At 37.2% G+C, this 25790-nt stretch overlaps 1 protein-coding gene and 1 long non-coding RNA gene across 2 annotated transcripts in view; both read left to right on the forward strand.

Moving 5' to 3' along the window:
* The first annotated feature begins 5124 nt into the window (after positions 1-5124).
* pcxb (pyruvate carboxylase b) overlaps positions 5125-25790 on the forward strand; it is a 378906-nt gene continuing 358240 nt past the window's right edge. Inside the window, exons 1-2 of the mRNA XM_032584098.1 lie at positions 5125-5591; positions 24275-24411. Coding sequence (XP_032439989.1) covers positions 5590-5591; positions 24275-24411 — 139 coding nt within the window. The 5' untranslated portion in view covers positions 5125-5589. The remainder of the gene's footprint in view (positions 5592-24274; positions 24412-25790) is intronic.
* Positions 12209-19952, forward strand: LOC116733302 (uncharacterized). The gene is made up of 3 exons (XR_004341996.1): positions 12209-12395; positions 19089-19093; positions 19943-19952. It is a non-coding gene; the product is annotated as an uncharacterized LOC116733302 (long non-coding RNA).

Genomic DNA, 25790 nt, shown 5'->3' on the forward strand with positions numbered 1-25790 from the left:
GAACCACATAATGGGCCAATATTGACACTAGCACACCGTTTCATTTCCAACTTTCATTTCTAACCATCAACAGAACCACCCTGTTGATGGTTAACCTCTCTTATTGTGCGAACATGATTTGTTTGAATCTTGCAGCATAAAACGTGGTTTTATTATTGTTGCGTAAAAGCATTTCTTCTCCTGGACTACCGGGTGCACATTTCTGCTCTTGCTGAAGTGTTGCAAAACACTCTGTGCCCTTTGACCTTATCTTTCTAAGGGTTACATCTGAGAAAGTGATGACTGTGTTTGCATAGATTCATGATCTGTGCACAGATCTGCATGTATGCAGATAAAAGTAGACCCTCCCTCTGACAAAAGTCCAACATAGCTTGTCTGCCCTCCTTTCATTCACTTTCTAACAGTGAACCTCCCACTAAACACTGCAAAAACACAGAATCTTACAAAGTAGTTGTAGGCTTATTTATACTGCAAATATCTTAATATATTTAAATAAGGTTAAACTTATATGTAGGATCTTGTTTTAAGTTCATAAGTCCTAATAAGTACTACCGGTAATTCATTGTCAGTTTATTTTACTTATAACGAGGGAAAAATTACTTTATTTTTTTAATTAATTTATTTTTTTTACCAATATTAAGGAACTACAGACTTAAAACAAGCTAAGGCAAGTTAGTTTTGTCTTATTTCAAGTGCACTAAAAACTAGACAAACGTACTTGGTAAGATTTAGTTTTTTTTGCAGTGTTCAGAGAACGAATCAAGTGCTGCTGCCTTTATTCTGCAGCTAAATCCTGTGTTCACTTAATAATGCCGATTTTTGTATTAAAATGAAGCGATAGCTAGCAATCTCTTGTGAACACAAAAGTAGGAGGAAACCTGGTGAAACAGCAGCAGCAGAGTTCAGTGTTGGCCTTTTCTGACAGACAGAGGGGGGCTGCATTTAGCAGCCGAGTGGGAATCCAGAGAGAGAATGAACAGAGAGGTTACTGAGCAGTTGGCATTCACCTTTTCAAAGGGAGCAACTCTTTGCCAAATGACTGAGCATGTGCCCCAAAAGCCCAATCCCAGCGTCTCCCATGTGTTGCTCTCCCATTTTTCCCAGAACAGGGCGGTGACAGTGAATAAAACATGCCTGCTTAATTAGGTTACTGTTGTGACATGCATGGAGATGGAGCGCCACGGTGGATCTGCGTCCTTTTTAAGGGTCTGAAACAAAAACATGAGGTAGTGTTAGAGAAAATAAAACATTGTTGGATATGTTATGCAGAAAAAATATATTTATGCACCTTTAAATCTGCGGAGTTCAAATGTTACACGTCATATTAAAGCTGCAGTATGTAACTTTTTTAAAAATAAATTTTACTTGTTTGTAATAACTGTCACCATGTTGTGAGAGGATAAAATGAGGCAGACAATCTATGAAAAGATCGATCTTTGCTCTCTGAAAAAATGCACCAACCAAAACCAACCAATCAGAGCCAGGAGGAGGGTCTTGGTGTTGTCAATCAATCTGATGTACTCGCTGCTCAATCTGCTAATGGCATAAAAACAACTTAAAGTTACACCAAAACTTAATCTGCTGTCATTGGTGGTCATGTTAACTAGCCTTAGCATTCGTGATAGGCTATGCTAGCTGCGGTGTAGCAGAGAGCAATGGGTATATGAGGGAAGGAGGGATGAGCAGCACCACACACAGGGTGATTGACAGCGTTTAGATCTTCTTCCTGGATTTGATTTGTTTCTAGAAGGCAGAGAACCTTGATGTTGTTTTACAGATTATTACAAGGTGACAATTTCAACAAATATGTAAAAATATATATTTTATTAAACATTTCATACTGCAGCTTTAAGCTGTGTTGTATTTTATTTGTTTCTTGCTCATGTCATGACGACTTGCTCATCGTTTCATAGTAAACCTGGTAGACCAAGCGCCCCGGGTTGGAGTAGCTCAGGGTAGAGACTGGCGTTCAGATATGTGATCTCGATCATTATATTGATCATTATCTTATTATAGTGAGATAATTATATTATCATAATGAGATATTATCTCATAATAAAATTATAATTATCTCATTATGATAGATAATTTTTTTATCAGAGTGGCACCATCACGCCGGTTGTGTTTCTGCAGCAACAGATCAGTGATTCTTAATGTGTGACGTAGCCCCACCCCCAAATAAAGTGGGCGGAGCCAAATGTTTTGAGGGGCGGGGCCAGACTGGGCGGCTTTCCACCCAAATCTAGTTTTGAACAAGCTGAGCTGGAAACTGTCAGTCCTTTATTAATAAAGCCATCAGCCACAAACCTAGTGACTTTAAAACAAAACAATGACCAGCAGCGAATGACAACATTTAATTCCCTTTTGGGATAAATAAAGCATTTTTAAGTTTAACTTAAAATAACAAAGCTTGTATACAAACAGGAGGTCTCACTCTCACATCCTGAATCAGTCTACTTTATTACAGGTAAATATTTTCTGATTCTTAATTTCTTATTTTTATTTTGTTTTACTAATGTAATAAGCCAGTAAATAGTTTCGTTAAATATCAAAGATCTTGCCAGAATGTGTTCAAATATATCTTGTAAATCAGAAAACTAAATATAATTTTACAGATGAATGTCAGTTTATTGCTAAGTTCAACATTGCAACAGGCTGAGAAAAAAAATCAGCCAACAATCAGAGCATTTAAAGAAAAACTCCCTTGTTATATTCTTTTAAACTAATCCCATCGTCTCGGCCTTTAGCACCGTAAAAAGGCTTCAGTGGTCTCAGCTGCTCACAGACCAAACAGGAGCATGTTGGGTTAGTGGGCCACTGCCCTGTGGAGCGACTCTGTACGTTTGCTTTTCTTGTTTGTCTGTGCTGACCCTGTGATGGACTGGTGACCTGTCCACAGTGTACGCAACCTCTTACAAGTTGGAATAGGGTCTTATCACCGTGACGGATTAATGGTCAGGTAGGTACATGAACAGCCTTTGTGCGTGTTATCAAGTTTGGCAATAACGTAAATAGGATAAATAAGAGTTGTTTAGGTTGTTTTTATGGAGATACTTATGACAAAAATTTAAAAACTACACTTTAAATTGAGTTTTTGGAGTTTTATATTATTTTATACTGTCAAAAACAGTGTTGCTTTGATTCTTTGCATGTTTGAGAAAACCTTTAATCTCCATGGCAACCATTCATGGTGGAAACAGGCTTTCACAAAGCTCCGCCTACTTCCTGAAAGCTCCTCCTTTGAGCGCCAATCTTCAGACTAGCGGCAGCAGCCATTAGCAAACACCTGGTGGTGCATCTGCTGAGGTCATCATATGAACTACATTTCAGACTAATGCTGAATGTAGTTCATTCTGAAAGAGCAGGAGCTTCTTAAAGAGACAGAACCCAGTTTCAAAGCATCAAATTGAAACGTCAAATCTCTCTTAAGTTATAACAACTGAGAGTAACATACTGACTTGATTGTTTTAAAATAGCAGTATGTGCTTGGAGAATAAATAATACCATCTCCCTTTAATAGGGGTCATGTTTCACGTCTATTTCTGTCTGTGTCGTAACTCTGGCTAAGATGAAAGTGTCCTCCTATGAGTGGCGCATACACTCCTATCTAAAGCTGATAAGAGAACAAACAGGAGTTGAGAAGCAATCATTCTTGTCTTTATTTGTTTAGACACTGTGTAACACGCTGGCTGTACTAATCAGAGAGATTTATCTTTGACCAAAACATTTTAAAGTCAGGTTTTTATCCAGCCTGTTCCTGGTTTCCCCTAATCTCTCAGTTGTTCAACAAACACCAGAAAGTAACAATGGTAATCTCATTTTAGAAGGAATCCGTATAGAGCTGGAATAAATCACAAGATTTTTGAGATAAAGGCGTAATAGTCTTTTGTCCACTTTCAAAAGCAGCAGCACAAAGGATCAGTTTAAACTCCTGTAATCAAATCTTCTCCTTTTCAGCTGGTTCATGATCCTGAGATGCTCTCATCTTTCACACACTGCCAACCTTTTCACAAGGCGTACAAGAGCTTGTCTTTACATTAATCACTGAGGGAAAACCCTTACCAAAAAAATCCCATGAAAAAGTCACATGTGACTTTCACATGTGACCACATGAAAACCACATGTGGTTCACACAACTTTTTACATGTGATTGATGTGTGAAAGATGTGAATCACATGTGAAAGCACATGTATTTGTGTGATTTTGGAACATTTTGTGGTAAAATCACATGTGATTCCCATGTGATATACACATTTCCACATGTGGAAATATGTGATGCACATTTGATACACATGGAAATCACATGTGATTCCCATGTATCAGAGCTGCGTCGCGACTCGCGGTGACAGTCGGTACCGTGTCTTATACCAGGATGTCTGATATAAAGACAGATATTCTTTTATCTGTCGGTGGACCGACTCAAGCTGCCTGTAGCGAACCGGGCTTTTAGCAGAATGATGAAGTTAAAGTCAGAAGTTTTCTCTGCAGCCGAAGCATTTCTGTGTTTAGGGGCGAGGCGGGTTTTTTCCCACCATTGCAAGGACAATTATAAAAATATAAATAGAAACAGTTCTTCTAACGTCAACATCAGACCTACGTTTTTATTCACAAACCAGTGTATGAAAAAATATTCTTGCCCATAATTTGGTAGTTAGAGGACACAGATCTGCCCTCCTCCTCACCATGGACCCGGTTCTGAACAACATGGAGGCTCTGAGAGTCATTATCAGACTGAGGGCAGCCAGACTGGTTTATTTTTACTAAATTATTATATTTAGCTAAATATTATTGCTGAGGGGCACAAACAAGCCTTCTGACATACAGATTAAATATAAAAAAATAAAAAAAACCCTCAAAAAGGGCACTAGGGGCATCAAGGATAAAAAGGGCAGGGGCTCAAGCCCCGCTCGTCCCCCCCTCTGCATGTGCCTGCTTATTGTTTATTTTAATGTTATTCTAAATACGTGACGTGACCGACGTGATGTTGGAACGTTTGGTGCTCTTTAAACTCACCGCGTGCTACTCCAACCTCCCCTGTGATTGGCTGAGAGCAGGAGGAAGGGGGCGTGGCCTAGCTGCCTCACGCCAAACGGAGAGAGCGATGAAAGCGTAGGGAGAGAGGGAGAGAGATTAAATAGAAGACAGGCGCAGCGGCAGTCCGCCACATCCGCCAGAAGGAGAACGAGGATACCAGTTGCTAGCTACGTTAGCCGCAGTAGACAGTTAGCACCTAGCTCCAAGAGTCCTAGCTCCTTTACTAACACATGAGGGAGTGAGCCAGCAGGGTGAGAGTGACAGTGTGAGAGCCGGAGCTCGGCCGTCCCGAACTGACTCCTTCTGCTTTCGTGAAGCTGCGTGAGCCCCACAGCGGGAGAGAGACACACAGAGAGAGAGAGAGTTCGTGTACATTCAAGCTCACATATCTCCCTCTTCCAGCAAAGCAGCGTGTCTGTGAAGGTGTGAAGCTCATTAGCAATAGAGGAAGTGGACCCATAAACACTGCCTGACTGTCGGCTGTGTACACTCGGTGTCCGGTTACTTGGCAGCGGATCCACGTCTCTTACCGATAACCGACTAATCAGCGGCAGCATGTGAGTACCTGCGGGAGGTTGTGTGTGTTTATGAATGAGTTTTGAGCGTGAGGCTGGTTTGCATTCAGCTCCAGGACCGAGCTTTGCTCCAGAAGGCTAACTGACCTGCATGTGTCTGAGCTGTCAGCGTGGTAGCAGCACATGTAACCACACAGCTGTTACTCTGCAACTTCTAGGTCTTCCTGCATGGTTTAAAGTGTCACCGTGCCTATTTAAAACTACTATTACCATTTTATTTTACATTGATTAACTAAAACAATTAATTAATTGGATTTGCAATCAACTCATACTGTTAAAAATACTTTATTCAAAAAAAGGGAAATTATATGTTGTAATAAGTCAAAGACTTGTCACAATAATGAATTTTGCTTGAAGAAAAATTGTCCCAGAAGTTATTGCGTATTATCAAGACCATTTTAAAGTGATATAATAGTAATGACATAATAATGCAAGCTTACCCTCTCAAAGTTCAATAAACTTTAAATTCTAATGAACATTTTACACTGGAAGATATTTTAAGCTTATAAAATAAATAAAACAGATGGTAAATAAAATTGAGTTGTGAAGTTTATGTAAACAAGTTGTCCTTAAAAAAGGGGCAAGTTCAGACCAAAGCACCAAACTGAAGACTTTTCTCACCCAGTTTTTGGTAGAAAGAGAGCGAAAAGAAAAAAATCAATCTATCATACAAATGGGAACAATTTATTGTGCGATTAACTGATTTATTGCTTAATGGGAGCGGCCTATTTGAGGCCATTTTCAAGTAATAAATGAGTAGTTTTCCTCCTCAAAGATCAATAAACTTAAATTTTGTAAACAGTGGCACTGGAAGATATTTTAAATATCCAAAATGAAACATAACAACAAAAAACAATAAGTAAAAAAAATATTAATCATCAGATTGGAAATGATCAATTAATGCGATTAATTGCTTGATTCATTAACTCATCCAAGAATCTTCAAGGAGTCCTTGTGGATGGTGATGCTGTGGGCAGGAAGCGTCTCCTGTAGCAGTCAGTCTTACAGCACATCTGAAGAAGCCTCTGACTGAAAACTATTTCTGCCTCATGACTACCATGAGACAGAAACTCAACATCCAAGCAGCAGAAGTGACATTCCACAGTAATGACACAAGCAGTTACTGGCAAGCACTGCTAATCCATATCGTTTGCTTTTGCCACTGGTCTTTAAGTCTCTGTCTGGCTGTATGTTTAGAAAGTAAGAGATGTTGGAGTCAGGGTTGGTGTGAACTTCCTCCTCCTCTCTCTGCTCTTTGGTCCTGCTCTGCATCCATAAAGCCTCATTTTTCAACAATTTATGGTCGTAGTTCAGGTTTTATTTGAGCTTTTGAGATGCTAATCAGCATCTGATGGATGGATAATTGTTTTTTTAATTTCCTTTCTTTTGCTTATACTTTATATCTATGTGCTGTTCAATTTTGACCAATAAAGCTAATTTTGATTAAGCGGAAAGAAAGTTATTTTATAATTATCTGGTCTGTACATTTTTTTCATGTAAAAATCTGAAAAGTGTGGGGTGCATTTGTAGAGCCGCTTTGTGACTGTGATTACATCTGCAAGTCTTTTTTGGGCTGAATGATTATTATTTGTAAGATGTGTTGAATTTTCCTACCACTTCTCAACAATTCGCTACTTTGTTCCAATAAAATGAATCAAATATTGTCATTGTAACATGATAAAAAGTGGAAAAAATGTAAAACGATTATGAATGCTTTTACTCTGGACTTCAAAACATTTGAAACAACAAGAACTGTGACAGTAACTTTAGCAGAGAATCTTGAAAGATGCTGCTCTGTCAACTCAATCAGGCTGTAAATGTTTGAAAATCTTCCAACTGTGACTGAATTAAAACAAAATCAATCAGACTCACTGCCAGATGTTGCAGAAGCTCGTTGGTGCAATAAAAGGCACAACCAGTCACCAGGTTTTTAGGCAATTATAAGGTTGGACAAGAACTGGATATTATCTTTCTGTCATGAGGAGAGATAGGAATATTTTCAAAGCTTATTGTTAGAAAAACAAAAATGGGATCACCAAGTCCCCAAAACCATTCCCTGCATATTTACTGCTGAGTCCGATGTGAAACGTAGCTCAAGTCCTACGTTAAGTATGGTGATGCTGTGGTCCTGCTTTTCTTCCACTGGGTTTAATATATGAGATTATGAACTTTTTGAAATGCTATAACATTTTAAATAAAAATTAGGTGGAGTCTACAAGAAGTAAAAATGCAGGCGGTGGCGGTTCTTGCATGAATCCCTCCTTCTGCTGCCTCCTAACCAATCAATATACAAAAAATATTTTAAATTCTGGCAAATGTCAAGTTATAGTGTAATTATTGCAAATAAAAGCAATAAAAACGTTTTTGAAAACACACCTGAGAGAAAAGTATAATTTCTTATCTGGTGGCTCAAAGATCTAGCCGCCCCACTCCCCACCCTTTTCAGTACCGCCCTGGGCAACTGCCCATGTGGCCCATATCAAAAACAACCACTGATTGTCCGCAGTGTCTGGCAGAAACTCTTTAAACATTTTTATTACATGTAATCAATAATGTGAGGATTCACACAATGAAGAAAAACAATCTTGATGATCAAAGTCAAACTTTGAATCATTTAAATGTCAGTTCTGAATATTTCAAATAAAAAAATAAGAAACAATTTATCAATATTCCAAATCTGTTGTGATTTAGGTCTGTTAAATATTTGTCTGATATTAAAAAAACTAAATAAAAAAAAAGTAAACCTATCAAAGTAAATAAGTGAAATGCAGCCCATGAAATGTGATTAGATATGAGCCGTTATGTAGATGTTTGTAAAAACGTAATAAGTCTGTAAATGAATCAACAGCCTAATTATCAGTAGTTTCTGAGCCAAAATCAATACATGCAAAGTCATCAGGGTGTAGTGATGCTTTGCAAAGCTGAAAGTGAGTTAAAAATTAATAACTCTCAGTGTCTTTGATTAAACTATACAACATAAATCAGAAATATACATGTCAGCTTTCTTGATCTGGTTAAAACCTGATAATCAAAATCATAAAACTGGTTAATTTTACGCAGAATCCAGTGAAAAACATTCAAAATGTGGATTTTCTTCCATCACTCCAAACAAAATAAATGCCAAAGGTTGTTAAAAAAAAAAACCCGTCTCAGTTTACATGTTGAAACCTGCATCAGATGCTTATTATCTGTGCAGGCCACACATTAGCTTCAGTTTCCTTTCCCTGATTTAGATGGCAACTTATGTTCAGATTGTTTTATTTCCAAACTTTTGTGTTTGTTTATTTATTGATCCTCAGAACATTCAACACCACAAACATTGCAATAGAATCATAAAAAATAATACTAAAAAAGAAATATCCTTAACCCTTAAAACACAAACAAGATCAAAACACATATTCAAATCAACCGCCTCAACAACTTTAACATTTTAAAACAATAAAAAAAACGGCGTCACGATTTACCTCAAAGCACACAAACAGAATTAACAAAATTTCAGCAATTTCAAGGAAATATTAAAAACACTAATAATAATCTTCACTGTATCCTTCATGTTGTTGTGTCAGAGTCATTCAGGTGTTTGCTCATCCTCAAAGCAACCTTTACTCTGCAGCCAAACAGGAAAATATGCGTAACATCTGTCCCAGAGCCCAGCGGGAGCCGGGCGACTTTGATCAAACAGAACCTGCTGCGCACAGGCCACGCTCTTTGCTTTTTTATCACACTTACATGTTTTAGATCATTAAATCAATATTTATGTCAGACAAATATAAGTTTGTTCCACTGCCGCACCCAGTCTGATGACTGCCTGACTTATGGACTCCACATATCACTTCAATAGGACCCGTATGACAACATGAAGAAGGCTAAAAGATCTAAAAATCATGACCTGATTTAAGGAAATTCAAGAACAGATGAAAAGCAAAGTCCTTTACATGTATCTGTCCTTTATATCTATTTTTAAGGAGTGGCTGGTCTACCAAAATTACTCTGAGTGTAATGTTGATTCATCCAGGAGGCCAACTAATAGCGTAGAACAACATCCTAGATGTTGTCTGTTTTTTGTAAACTTTTATTTCTTTGTTTGACATGTGGCATTGTTTTTAAAAATATCATGTCTGGGTTTGGATGCAGCTGGAAGGATTTTTGTTCTGACATCTTTACTTTCTCATTACACACCATAACTGTCGCTGTGATGCGTAACCGTGACAACCGGGTGTTGTTTCTACACCTTGGAGCAGTTGACTATCATCTCGGAACTCAAATAACACCTGACCTACGACCCCAAATCCCAGTGGAGTTGGAAAGGAGAATGCATGGATGCAGAGCAGAGAGAGAAAGAGGAAGTTCAAACGATCTGAAGTGTCTCTCTGCCCGGATTTAAAGAGGAGCGGCGAAAGCAAACGAGGTGGATTAGCAGTGCTTACCAACAACTGATGGTGTCATCCAGGACATGTGAAATATCATCTCTGCTGCTCAGATGATAAGCCGTTGATTTATTACAGTCATAAAACTGTCTTACAGTAACAGTCTTCAGTCAGAGGCTTATTCAGATTGAATGCAAGACTGACTGCTACAGATAATCCTTTCTGCCACAACAACAACATCCACGAAACGTGAATGATATGAATAAGAATATTTATTTTCTTTATGGGACAAATTGAATTCAACTTGAATTGAATTAAATCTACAATGTATATTCAAATATATATATATATTAGATAAATATCCAAATATATTATAGAAATATATACATAGAATATGATATTCTTATTTGATCCCAAGGGGAAATAAACAGCTTAGTCATGGACAAGTTACTCCACCCCAAGCGTTAAATATCTGTAAATACAAATATAACCATAAGCAATTTAAAATTTATATAAAAAATATTTAAATAAGTGTGATATTGTAAGTACTGTAATATAACTACATATAAAATAAATACAATTATGAAAAGCATATACATGGAAATATGTTACTATATGAATATACTCTGATATTTTGTGGACTAACAGCATTGAGGTGGGATTGATTTGGAGATTGGTTGTGAAATAAAGCTAAGACAGCGTGTCAGTGGGACACGGTGGAGGCAGTATGATGCTGTGAGGCTACTTTACTTTTTCAGGATCTGGACAACTTACTGTGACTTTATGATTGAATCCATAAGTTCAACTTTAGCAGAGAATCTTGAAAGATGCTGCTCTGTCGACTCAATCAGGCTGTAAATATTTCAAAATCCTCAAATGTGACTGAATTAAAACTAAATTGATCAGCGCTGATCAATCAGACTCATTGCCAGATGTTGCAGAAGCGCGTTGGTGCAATAAAAGGTGCAACTAGTCTCTACGTTTTTAGGCAATAATTCTTCTTTTTTGTAATTTCAGTCAGTCTGATGTTGAATTTATTTTATAATCTGAAACATTTAATCTCTTGCTAGAGGTAAAACAAATGAAACTGAAAATAGTTTAAGTACTTTTCCATAGTGTTCTATAAGTGCCTAATCTCTAAATGTGTTAAGACGTTAGTTTGATTTAACTAATGTTTCTAGTTGTTGAATCTACAAAACTGAAAGTGTTTTGTGGTATTGTGAGTGTTTTGCAAGCCTTTGCAAGTAAGAGGCGATCAATAGTGATTTCTTAGATAAATCAGGTGGAAACTAGACAAAACTTGTGCAATGTTTGCATGTTTGGAGAGTGGTAAGCCAAAACCACCACTGACTGAGTCACAGCTTACTCCTGTGTGCAGTATATCGTTTCCTTATTTCTAGGACACAAGTTGTCCCAGGTAATTGGATGAATCCATTATTGATAAAATAAGCTTTATTGTCCAAAGGAAATTTGTCTTGCCCAAATCCATAACCATAACGTTACATTCACACTTCTGTAATAGATCCATTATAAGAGAAATTAATATTATAGACATATTAATATAGTCTAAAATCTAGAAGACCATTAGCTACAGCTACTTTTTAGTGTTTGCTGCTTATGGCTTTGAAGGAAAGCGTTTCAGTCTGCATGCCGACCTCATGAAGAGGCTGGTACTCTGAGTGGAGGATATGAGATGATTTTCTGGACCTGTCCGGTTAGCATTTCATTGAAAATGTTCTGGAGTGAGGGATGCTACTGGACTCCCATCGGCTTCATAGCTCTTTGTGTGAGATGAGTGAAAGAAACTAGATAAACAGTTTTTAATCGGATATTTTGGGTCACAGTATTTCACAAGGACACAGTTTCTTTCAATTTGTTGTTAAAGCTATGAAAAATGACAAAAGATAAAATCGTTTACTGGGCATAAAATGGTGTAGTGGGTATGCCAGGCCAATCGGTGGCGCTGTAAAGCAGAATGATGCAGAAATCACCAAACGACACCAAATGGTGCCATGTTTTTTATTTTTCAGAATAAAAGGCAGTGGGACACATGCATAGTACTCACTAAAACCGCTTTAAAATTTCCCCTCTCTGGGACCAGGTTTAAAAAAATGATCGTATCTGGTATGACTAAGCAATAAATCAATGACATATCGCGATAGACACATGATCAATACGTCAGATAGAATATTCAATAATTTCACTGAACTCCAATCCAGAACCGCACAGCATTCTGGGGGATGCAGGCAAAGGAAAGGGTTTAGCTGGTCAGTCTCTCAAGGCCAGCTAAGCAAAGTTGGTGGAATCAAAGGAACTCACTCACTCACTCTTTGGTTACTTAGCAACTCTCTCACTCTTTGGTTACCTAGCAACAACCTTTTGAGTAACTGGCGCAGAAGCAGTTTAATGTTTTGCCACTGTTGCTCATAATTTCTTAAGAATTAAAAAATAACGCAAAGTGAAAGGAGGAAATGAATGAGAGGAAACGGTAAAACAGGAAAGATAATGTCACAACGTTTATCATTGTTATTATATTTATAAATGTTATTTAATTTCCTTTTGGGATTAATAAAGTATTTTTGAATCTAATTGAATTGAATTGGAAGTATTTTAGATATTTAAAACAAAAAAGTGATCAATAATTATTGATAGACTCATATGAAATGCTTATGTAGTGCTACGTTTTTTCAGCCATGTTGTCCAGCCCTAGATTTAACCCTTTATGACCAAAGTTTCAAATCACCGCCTGGATATTTTTGCTTATTTGAATTGTAAACGGTTCTTTAAATTTCCTGTGAGTAAATATATATTTGCCCATTTATCCATCACAACTGGAACTTTCAATATCTACTAAGTTATTTCCCAATTTACCGTCCATTAGAAGAGTGCCCCTCAGATTAATTTCACTCCCTCCCAAAGGCAATAACCCGATATTGCCTGGAAAGCGCAACATCTTCACTTTCAAAAACCGTTGGAATTTTTCAGACAGTGCAAATGTGACAGAATTACAGGACTGTTCTGCAAATTTGGCTGGATCGTTTGGTCTGGAAGGGTTAAGCTGGGTTTTCTAAAACAGTTTTTATTAAGTTGGCTGTATTTCAGATATCTAAAACAACCAAAAACAACAACTAGTCAATAATTATCAATATCGACTGATATAAAACACTTATCGTGATATCTCGTCAAGCCCTAGATTCTGATCTCCTTAAACGCCGGTTCTGTGCATAAACAATAAAATACCTTTATGGACCTAAAACCATCTGCATGTGGACAGGATCTGATAAAATCCACAGACTGAGCTGAATGTTCAACATGGCTTCCATTATTACGTTGTGTTTTTGTCGTGTACAGATTACGTCGTGCTATTTTCGGATTCTGGGAGCGCTCAAGTATACGACAATTGAACCCACCAGGATGTGACTCAGCTGTAATGGAAAACACGCCAAATCATGTAGAGTTGAGTCGAGCCATGCTGAGTAGGTACTGGTATAAAAAGGCCATAGATTCAAATTCAATATATTGATCCCAAAGGGAAATGAAATGTTGTTGCAGGTCATTTTAATTGAGATTCTTAAAGTAGTTATTGTAGATTGTGATGGCTGTTGGCAGGAGGATGCGATGATCTGAGGATTTTTCCTCCATTAGTGTTAGATTTTTCTCAGTGTACTTAGATTTTGTTGCAGATTTTGTTGTACGTCTCGAATGAAACTTTGTGTTTGCAGTAAGTTTGGTCAGCAGACGTTGTAGCTCTCTGCACATCTAGATCTAATATTTTTATTTTCCAATACAGCCACAACAATACAGTCAACTATTCATTGACTTTAAGTGTGAACGTCACACTACTATTTATTATTTTAAAGCATATCTGGTATTTATGGTGGTGATTTCTGAGTGTTGTGATCCAGGAAAGGTTGACGTCTGCTGTTCAGACATCGGCAGAAAACCAGATTCAGGTTTGGGCCAATTAGAGTAAAGTTGAAGCCGTGCAACAGGTTTTGTGACAAAGCATTGATCTCTAGGAACTTTGATCCCTGTAAGGTTAATGTGTGAACCAGTGCTCCCAGTAGCTTGTAACTTCAGACAGATCTGTTCCCGTAGCTTCATTAACTTGGTTTTATAGTCATTTTGGTCTTTTTCTGTTGTTTTGTAGTTGATCAAAGAGAGAGAGAGAGTGGGTCATGGAGGACATTTGGCAGAAAGTACCTGGCTCCATGTTTGATTGTAGCTTTCCAGCTATCAGTATAGAAAACTTAGGTAAAAATGCAGAATTAGGATTTTGAGCAGACATTCAATTTTATATACTGTACATTTAAGAAATAAACCACTGGGCCTTTTTTAGTTCAGAGATTTTAAATGAATGTCAGGTTTGTTTTCACTTTCCTCAATATTTGATAAAATAAGCTATTTTCTTTTTCTTTTGAGAGATTTCATCTGTATTAAAGACACCAGGGCGACTGTGGCTCTGGGGCGACTGTGGCTCTTTGGTAGAGTAGTCGTCTTGCGATCGGAAGGTTGTAGGTTCGATTCCAGCTTCCTCCTGCCACGTGTTGATGTGCCTCTGGGCAAGGCACTTAACCCCAAATTGCCTACTGATCTGCGTATCGGTGTATTAATGTGTGCGTGTTTGTGAGTGCGACTGGGTGAATGTGACTCTAGTGTAAAGCGCTTTGAGTGGTCAAAAATGACTGGAAAAGCGCTATATAAGTTCAGTCCATTTACCAGGACCTGGATAGAGATTGATTAGTCAAATTGAATCGAAAACTCCAATGTAGATCGTCTAACCCAGCGGTGTCCAAAGTGTGGCTTGCGGGCCATTTGTGGCCGTTGAAAGGATTTTATTCGGCTTCTGACCACAAGTCAAAAATTGTAAAAACTGGGCCAACAAAACAGAAAACACCCGATGACCCCCCAAAATTTTGTTTTTCTTATAATGTAGCAGTCCGAAGCCCTTTTCGTGTTTTAGATCTTTAATAATTTTTTTAAAAAATGCTCCTTTATTTTCAGCAAGTAAAGAAAAAAAATGTAAATGATTTAACATTTTTAACTTAATGAATTTTGTGACCCACCAGTCGTTTAAATTTGCTAGTTTTGGCCCAGTTTGGACACCAGTTTGGACACTGGCCTAACCCCAGAGTTATAGGAGTTGTGGCGATCAGAATCAGAAAAACATGACTTGCATCTTGGAAAATAATGCTATAAACGAACAGCTTTGACGTGAAACTTGCCTAATTCTGAAACAAGAACAACGTCTCTGTCCCACATGTTTGGTTGCATTCAACAAAAGGGCAAAGGTCACATTCCTCTGGACCTTTAAAAGCCTGTTGGAAAGAAGTCATGGTATTTTTGCTGAGGGGTTTCAGCTTTTGCCTAAGATTACATCCTTAACAGTTGTTTTAGGATGCTAGCTAACCATGGTAATGGTAATTTAGGGTGTTTTCATATCTGAGGGGTTTATTTAGTTTGTCCCCTTTGGTTGGTTCATTTGTGTAAATGAGTTTGAGCGTCATCTGCAGTTTAAACAGTGATTGTGAATATATGGGTTAATATTTTACATATTTGACGCAGACTACTTGTCACCAGTAACACAATCACAGTTTGGATTGGTGTAACTGGTTTTTGAGCATCCCTACGTGATGAAGACAGCATTTCAGAAACTTTGACACATATCGGTACTTGAATAATACAACGTGCTTCTGTTGGTCTTTGCATGGCGACGATTTATTCTCATCCTGTTTCTGTCAAAGCTACATTTATTAAGTTTTTACTCACAGCTGATTGGGTTTGGCTGGGAAACGCTCTCACGCTGCAGTGAGCTGATGTGATTTTGTCTGCCTGGTGTTGAGCGGACTTTGGTCTTGTTTTTGGATAGACGATTTGGACGGTTTGTTAATGTTTGTTGGGACTCAAGAGCCGACTGTGAGATAAAGCAGGTCACTTTGATCATGCTCAGAATACAGCGGATGACAAACAAGAACTTGTTTAATAATAATTTAGATTTTTATTTTGGTAGCGTGTAATGTATCTAGAGGTGGACAATATGGCTGAAAAACCAATCATAATATAGGAATTTCTTATCAGTCTATTGGTTACTGATTAGTTTTTTGTTTTGAATATTTGAAATTATGCCAAACTGATGGTCTGACTTACTGTTTTTATCCACAGTTTTTACTCCACACCATTGTTTTGTATTTTTAAGCAGTTATGAGGAATGGTGGAAAAAACTTCTTCTGCCCAAGTAACTCCACAGGTCGTTGCTAGGTAACCAAAGAGTGAGGGAGTCAGTTGATTCCACCAATGCAGTTAATTTATTGAATATTCTATCAAACATACTATCTATTGTGTCTACTAGGATATATATTTTGTTGATTTATTGTCCAGCTCTAAATTTATCCTCTAGATATGAAGCCATTTTATTGCACATGACTTATTTCAATTATAAAGATATATAAACCAAAATAACATACAGCATTGCCTATGAGTTTAGAACCAAAACTTATTTCTGCTTTGTGGATGTGTTGGTGTTTTATTTTTGCTGCATAATTAAAGTGTGCTTGTGCTTATGGTCACAAACTGATGGACATTCAGACATTAAACATGCTGCGTCCTTCCTACTACTTCCTGTTGTCTTCTTCTTTGTGGTTTGTGCCAGAGGCGACATCCAATTGTTGATTGTGTGAAAAATGTTTCTATGGCAGTTTTACGAAATAAACCAATCTTGATACAGCCATTCAGTGAATTTATTTTTGAAACATCAATGGAAACGGAGCTAGAGTGAAAAGTTGACATGCAAACAAAATGTAAATTTTCCTCTTCATACTTGTGTTAAAATCCATTGCAGAGAACAAAAATGTCTGCAGATTTATCAGGATTTAAATCAGGGTTCTGACGCTTAAGTGCCAAAACCAAAATGACTCAAATTGTAACCCTCAGAGCATAATGAGGATTCTTCCCAAACCACAACTTCATTCTTATCTTCAGTTTCAGACTTTAAACTCTCGCTACATTCATACACTTTATGTAAGGCAGTGAGAAGAAAAGAAAGTAGAAGACAAAACCAAAGAGGACAAAATGATTTTTTTAACAGATGTTTTGGGGACTGAATGAAAAAGATCTTTGCCTTTTATTATCATGTTCACTCTTGGATCGTATTTGCTTACCCTAAACTAACATTGACTGCAAAAAAAGAAGGTGAGTTCTGGATTTCAAAAGTTTACAACAGAAATAAAAGGTCATAAAAACTGTACAAGTTAAGCTGCAATGGGAAAGACAGAGAGACACCAACTACATTGTTTGAATTAGTCAGAATTTACAACCTGTATTAATACTGAGCTATAATGAAATCTCTTCCTTCTGCAGGGGAACAGATTGTCATAGTTTGAAGATGAAAAGGAATCAGGGATGAAAGAACAAATTTTAAATGAATCATCATTTAACCTGCCATGCTGCAAACTGGTTTCATCTTCATCTTTTTCACTTCTCATCATATATGGCTGTCACTGGTTTCCACTAAACCATAAAAGAAGCCAGTAAAGCTGAGAAAGATTTCAATGTCCAGGTAAAAGCAAATCTGTATTCTGCACGACAACTGTGTACAGATTTGATAAGGTTAGGAGGATTTATACGCTCACAGACATATTCAACTATAAACATGTTTTTTGTGGTCATTTAAAAAATTGTAACTTTGCAAAACTTAGATTTTTTTATGACTTATAATACCAGAAACCAAAACATTATGCAAAGAATTTAAATGACATAAAAATGTTTTCATTCATGTTTCTTGATTGTTTGGGGACCTTGACATGCTAACGATAGCTGTAATTTTATTACAAATGTACATAAAACTATGTTGATATTTCACTAATGTTGAAAAAAACACAATTATGCAATTGTGATGTTTCCATTAAATAGAAAACCAAATTAAAATCACATGATAAGTTATTAGAAATCATGGTGGGGCGTTATCATTTTATCACTTCCTGTCGTCTTCTTAGTCGTTTCCGCCAGCAGTAACATCCAGTTGTTGATCACATGACACAACTGGATGATGCAAAACACATGTTCCAGTTTTGTGAAATACACTAATTTTAAAACAGCTTTTTATTTAAAAAAAAATACTTGAGTTTTTTTCAAAATTAAAATTTACAACCAGCGAGTTTATTTTGTAATTCTAATTTGGGCAGTAATATGGTTAATGAAAATGCAGCCAGTGAGACAACGAACCACCGTAACGTCACTGCAGAGGTTAACGTCAGTGCAGAGGTCACTGATGCGTTCTTGTCACTGCAGAGATCGTCCATGTTGTCTTGATGTTTAATTTTCTGGTTCAGTGTTTCCAGTGTGCAGGGGAGCTTCCTGACATCTGAAACAAAATATCAAATATAAATCAGATTTTATGATGTTTACCTAAACGCCTTTTTAAACAGTGAATATGTTTAGAGTTAATTTATCCAGGTGCTAAGTGTGCTTATTGATAATTATTCACATTCATGCAAGTAGAGGATTGAGTTGCTCTTGAGAGAAATTAAACTTTAGCTTCAGTAAAACTTTTCCTTTCTAAAATGCGCAGTGCAGTAACCAAAGGCTTAACGCTAGTGTCTGCAGTTTCTTTCCTGCTCTCTTCTGTCCTTGGGAAGCTGTATCTGTTTCATCGTGTCACATTGTTGCTTTTGTGTTGAAAAAGTGTATTGTTACGGCCTGGATGCGTTATCAAAACACATATACAGTCCAAAAAGACATAACAGTGGTTTTATTTACCACAGTCTGTTCTTCAGGGCCAGTTAAAGGGTTAAACAGAGACAAAGTCACTTATTTATTTTCCTTAATGTCACCTGGTTTGTGTTAAATGTACTTGATTTAGTGTTTTATAAGTGTTGTTGCAGAAAAACTAAACCTAAAACCTATAAATAGTGTCAAGTGAACCCCCCCCCCCCCCCAGAAAACAAAAACAGTATTAGTCCACAATAATTTACTAAAAAAAAACAACTACAAGCAAACTCAAATTTAAAACCAGCAGCAGGTAGACTGAATTCACTTTTAAAAAATATTTATAACTATGACCTTGTATTTATTAAAGACTTTGGCGCAGTCACCTCTAAAACGTGGCCTTCTTTAGCTGCAGTACCTCTGTTTGAGCACAGGGTGGCAGCAACAGACTGCTAGTGAGGCGCTGTGGCTCGCAGTCAGCCCAGAAGAAGACGTCATCAATCTGTGCATCCTTCTCTGAATCTGGAAGTGTCTGCGCATCGCATGAGCTGCTGAGCGACTGGTTGAGGTAGTTTTAAACGTTTTTCCACTTTTCCCTGCTCTTTCCCCTCTAATATTCACATTTATTAAAGCTTTTTTTAAAAAAAGTTGTTAAAGAAAATAGCGCCGCCGTGTGACTTTTTTTTTTAGAATATTTAACTGACAGGACAAACTTGTTGAACTCGCCCCTCCTTCCATTCAGTTATTATTTCACTTCAAACTCCAACATTAACCTCGTTTTTATCGCTGCAACTCAAGCTGAAGATGTGATGATGTTTTGTTTTAAAGTTTTGTGTAATTTGCAGGCTTCGTTGTTGGTGTAATTTGGCGTCACACCTGAAGCTCGTTGTCTCTAATTAGACCCACTTGCAGCTGGTAGATCCGGGTTTTCATGTCGGGAGGAAAATCAGTTAATGGCTTCTTGGAAAAACTGTCCTTTTTTCCTGTTTTTAAATCATTTTATTGGGTGAGATAGCTGTCAGTCCTCCCACTACGCTGGACTAAGCAGTGTTTTTATAGTAAAACCCTTGTAAGCCAGCTAATTGAGCACCGCTCTTTTATGTGCAAGGTTGCTTTGACCTTTAAAGAAAATCAGTTTAATTGAAAGAGAAAAAATAGTCAATTTATTTTAGTAGTTCCCCCTTTTAATCCAACAATTTTTCTTCTTGTTAAAGGTACTCTATTATGTTGGGGATAAAATCATAATTACAACATTTTGGGTAGTGTTTAAAACGTAATTATTTAACGTGATTACTCATTGAAGTGAATAACAATACGCTTGAAAGCAGAGTGTGGGGGGGAAAAAGTGAATTGCGTAATTTTTTATGATTATTTGGGACAAAAATCATAATTGAAGCACAAATTGAACAGCCCCAGTTTCATTGAAAACTCATAATTTGATTAAAATAATTGACTCCAAGCTCTAAAAATCCCAGAGCCTAATTGATTTATACATTTAGTGCTAAAAGCTTCAGAATAAGTGAAAAACGCTCTTGATTAAAAAAAATTAAAAATTAAAGCAGGATTTTTAGGGAAGCTAGTCAAAACAAACGAATTGGTGCTTTTCACCCTTTGTTGCTTATTTTATTAGATTTTTTTCACTTTTAAATAATTAAATTGACATATAATACAATTGAAAAATCATATAAAGTATAGCAATAAAACTTTGGGAGATTTTAACCCACAAATAAATCCCTAGACAGCAGACACACCCACACAAACTAAAATGAGGTAAAATAAATAACGTTTGCACCAAGTAGAAAGAAAAGAGATGGTTCATGTAAATGCTTCCATTGGAGATGAACCTGAAAATTATCTAAAAATATGAAATAAAATTAAATCAATGTGAAACTGAATTGCCTTTACAAATATTTGAACTTTTAAGATGCAGATGACATCGAATTGGCATCTCAAAGTCAATATTTACATTAATTTCAGATGCCAGAAGGATTTTCCCCACCCTGGATGTGCGTTTGTGGTTGCTGTGAGGCGAAGTTGTGCAGGAATAAAAAATGGCCAAAGCTATAGGGTGCAAACGATGCATGAGCCCCAGACGCCGCCTTCAGATCCGCTGCTGAGAGCAACAGACTCCCATATTTTACCATTTGGCTGACAAACCCAACAGTTTGGCTGTTGAGGTAAAAATGAGATCTTAAATAATGGTCGATAAATCTGCGGAACATGAACTGCAGCCTGGGTGTTTGTCCGTATTTCATTAATACTCGTTAATCTTGTCAGCTGTAATAAACGTTTGTCCCTCTGACCTCCTGCTGCTGACAAACATCCTTTACTTCCTGGTCGACTGCAGCCGCCGCATCTGAACCGCCTGGATGGTGGACAGAGAGCTGAAACGATTAATCGTATTAATCGTGATGAATTGATAATTGGAATGATTTAGCAACGGGAGTATACAGACTCAAAAAAAGGTCAATTGCTGAAATAACACAGTCAGAAGTAATTAAGCCAAAGCTACAAATACAGATAAATTTTTCATTTAAGATAAAGTTTGTAAATATGTTGTACTAATAACTCAGGCTTTATCTTCATCTGGTTCAAATTCAGTAGAAAAGTTGAGCATCTTTTGCTGCCCAATTATTAATCAGTTAATAAGATGATCTTTTAGTAGAGCCTCAAGTAGGAAATTTAAGCTGTGATGGCAGAAAGTGGACAGAAATGAGTAACAGAAATTAAAGACATATAAAGTAAAAAAAAAAAAACTCAATGCAAGCTAATCTAGAATAAAAAAATATAGAAAAACAATCATCAGATCAGCCCTACATTGTATTGGTAAGAGCAGAAATGTGAGATTTTCACATGTTGAGAAGAAATGTTGAAACATTGACCAACATATTTATGATTTGATATGATTTTGGTGATTTCACTCATCAAAATATAACGTCTGTTCAGTTGTGGACTGTGTGGTGTTTTCTCTATAACTTTCTAATGTTTTGTTTTTATTATGCAAGCCACCTTGAGCCGCCTTGCTGCTGAACTGTGCTGAACAAATAAACTTTGATTTTTATCTGCAGATGCATCCTTTGTATGACACACTGATGAAAAGCTACATCACATTTTAGGCAGTAAATGTTTATCATTTAAAAGGGAATTTAATTATTTGCATCTTTTGATGCATTTCTGGTATAAAAAAGCTTAAATGAAAAATTTGCAGAATGTGCCAAAGTTTTTATACGATTAATCAGCGGTATAATCGATAGAATAACTGATTACTGAAATACGTCAGTTGCAGCCCTATTATAAAGGCAAAATGCCACTTTATTTAGTAACATGATCAGCTTTTATACTGTTTATCTTCACATTTTCTATTTTAGATTAAAACTAAAGAGTAAAGTTTTGTTTTAGCAGCGTTTGTAAGGGAACAACGCGGCCTGTGCGTTCCAGGACTGCGCTTTGTTTTTACAGCTGAGGTCCTGTTCTTTATTAAAATCAAACTGCAGAAGCCTTTAGTTTTCACTTTCCAGGTTTTGTTACAAATAAAACCTCATCTCATGATTTTGTTTATGAGAAATGAGTTTTAAAAACATTTTTCTTCTGACTTCTTCTCAAACTTAACTCTGCTGCTCGACCCAGAAACCAGTTTTCTTGTTTTGATTAGAAGAAAACAGACTTTCCAAACTTATTACCACAAATCACTTGTAGAAACAAAGAAGCAGAGATGCATTTCCTTTCTGTGCAGATGAATTGTTCATTTAAAGGGGAAGAGGCCCCATAATGTTTGTTTTTGCAGCATGAATCCATCAGAGGAACATATTTTCTTTGCGTTCTGCTTCGACTAACCCTGGGATCCCCGTCCTGCAGCTATCAGGCCTCTGGTGGCTCTTTAGGCCCGGCGCAGCGACTCCCTGCAGCTTCAGTCAAAAATAACGAGCCACGCTTTTATAGTAAAAGATAATTGGGGTAAAGGGGCTCGTTTTGGTTTTATTTCAGTTATTCTTGCATCACCTCTCGTTGGGCTGCCACCTTATTGTGTTGGAGGGGTTTGAGTGCCCAACAATCCTAGGAGCTCTGCTGTCTGGGGCTTTACGCCCCTGGTAGGGTCACCCAAGGCAGACAGGTCCCGGGTGTCTGCGCTTTGTTTGGGACCAGACAAAGCGCAGCCCGAAGTGGATGGATGGATGGATATTCTTGCATCATCTATATAATTTTTCTAGTTCAAGGAATTCTGCCTCTACATGTTTAGTTTGGTCATTTTATTAAATCATTGATGTTCCAAGCTTTTGAAACAAAATCTAACAATTACTTTCCTTTAACCTTCAGAGCAGCATGCTAAACATGATATTTTGATGAAACAAAGTAAAAAAAGAACCAATAGTTGTATGTCTGAAATAAAAGATCTTTATTTTCTGTTGTTGCTGCAGAAAATGCTTATAGTAAAAAAACAAACTAGCAAATAAAAACGAGAACTGTCATGGAAAAACTTTTTATCAGCCCAAAATATCGAACGAGTTTTCTCAAGGCTTTTTTTTTGATTGAAAAGTTGTTGGATTTTTGTTGCCCTGCGTACGACTTTAAAATGAAAGCAAAAATAAACATATTACCAAATCTCTTCCTTTTTAAAAATAGAATAACCTTCATTATACCTCAATTATCACAAGCGACAATCTTAGAACTCGGAACGTTCTAAGATTGTCATTAGGGGAAAATCGGGGCAGAAAATTTAAAATTGTGTCATGTGACCTCCTTGCCCCAGGGCCGCAGTAAAATCGCCAAGCCTTGACCTGTCCGGTCCGCGGTGATAAAAAGGTTGGGAACCAAAGGGGCGTGGCGTAGGGGTTAGCGCGACCCATATTTGGAGACCTTGAGTCCTCGACGCGGCCGTCGGCGACATTTGCCGCATGTCTGCCCTCCTTTCCTTCCTGTCAGCCTACTTTCATATAAGGGACAATAGAGCCCACAAAAAGACCCCCTGGAGGGGTAAAAAAAATAAACAAAACTCTTATGCTAATAGCTATGCTAATTATTTGATTAGCATATTAGCTAACTTTGAAAATGCTTGACACATTTAACTTCTAAGTTGATTTGTCTGGATAAATTCAGACGTGTTAACATACTTGGCTGGTTGTAAACTTTCTGTTGAATGAACTTAAACATCTATGTTGAAGTTTTGGTTATTAACTTTTTATTGTTCAAATAGTTAGGTGTTTAGATTCATGCTCTTTTTTTCCCACAGTTTACGCAGCAGTTCTGTTTAATTTTGTTCTTTTTTCTCATTAATTTTACTTCAATCAAGCATAGAGTAATAAAATAAAACACTAATATTAGATAAGATATAAATACAATGTCTAAGAGCATCATGGAGTATGCAAATGTCAAAATTAAATTGTTGTTTGGGAGTTGTAGTCTCCCAGCAGCAGATATAATTTGAATTGAAGGTAGCACTTTAGCGTTAGCTTCTGCTAAATAGCGCTTTAGTCCAACTAATGTTTATAATTAGCAGTTGAGGATTAGCTAGCACTGATTTTCTTGTTTCCTACCTTCTTCCCCGTGTTTTAACTTGACCTTTATTTGTGTTTTCCTCTTTTTTTCTGTCCCTGTCAGGATGTTGAGGTTTGCAGCGGTGCGAGGCGGCCTGGGCCTGCTCACCGTCAGGAGGGCGTGTCTCCTCTCCCGATCCGCCCACTCTGCCCCACAGACCGAGTACCGACCCATCAAGAAAGTCATGGTGGCCAACAGAGGTAAAACTTTTCATCCAGCACTAATATTCAAGTGTTGCTGTTGAATTAAACGCTGTTTCATGTATAATTTAAGAAAATCCTGTTACTTTTACTGTTTTCCTGAGGCAGAAAGACTCTCAGATCGTTTCATTTTTAATGTGCTGCATTAAGTTTTCTTTTCTGATTGCTAATATTTAAGCAGACTCGATGGGAGGCCGTACTGGAGTGTTTTAATGAGGAACTTCTGTAACATTGATGAAAACTGCTCTTCATCACATGTTGGGTTCTGCTCTTCCTCCTGTTTTTGACATCTGAACACAGATTCTTACAGGAGTTTTCTGGATAAAGGTTCAAAACTTCAGTTTTCTGATCTTTGGACCAAGTCGTTACTGTATTTTTATTTTGCAACATGGCGCTGCATCATGTTAGCAAACATGGAGATCTCCAGATTGAGTCGAGATGGTTTGAAGAAAAGAAATGCTCAGATAAATTTTATTTTTATCTGTTTTGGGGCAAAATAGTATGTTGAACCCAAATGCTTACTTTTTGCTACGACCCATTCCAGAGCGCGTCTTTTCATTTTTAGATTAAAAGCTTTGCTGTAGATGTGCTGCTTGTAATTCAAGAAATTAAATTTTAATATTTCCACAAATGTCCTTTTTTAAGAAAAAGTGACGGATGGATTAAGGTTTTTGTTTGCTGGTAGAAGTACGAATTAACTCTTAACTTTTCATAACTGCTGATTAACTGGCAGAAAGAGACTCTCCTGTGTTTGTTCTGTCCTCCATGAAAACCAAATGCAGGAAGCGTCGCGGTTTGCAACAAACTCAAAACATTCTCCGTGTAGAAACTAAAGGAAGATGGGTTGTTAATTGTTTTAGTGAAATGCTGCATGAAAACCACAGTTGGCAAACTGTTTGGAGTTGGATTGTTCTATAACTGTGATTAATTTATTTTTTATCAAGTAGTTGTAGTATTTTTACTCAAGGTTATCACATGACAGCATGTCTACTTTGCGCCAGACTCCATGCCAGTCACATCTGACTTGTTCACGTCTGTAAGGTAATTTACGTGAGACGTGCATCGTAACTCTGCACCAGAAGAAGCCAGACTCTGTAAATCAGGATGTAAACAATGACTGAAAATTATAAATATGAAATCATGAATGAAGTCTGTTCTGGTTTTGACTTCGCATCCAGTCAGACTTGTCTACAGAAGTTGCAGTAAATTCGTCACACAAGGCCGTTGCTCTTAGCTTGGTTTCTTTTCGTTAGCGTCTTTTATCTTGTGATGATAAAAGAAGTCACAAGAACAAACTTTGCTGAATAAACTTTGAAATCGATTCATAATCAGCTCCATCTGTTACTTCCATAACTGTTCGCTGCTCTGCGACGTCAAAG

Source organism: Xiphophorus hellerii, chromosome 14, assembly GCF_003331165.1.
Source record: "Xiphophorus hellerii strain 12219 chromosome 14, Xiphophorus_hellerii-4.1, whole genome shotgun sequence".
Taxonomy (NCBI): domain Eukaryota; kingdom Metazoa; phylum Chordata; class Actinopteri; order Cyprinodontiformes; family Poeciliidae; genus Xiphophorus; species Xiphophorus hellerii.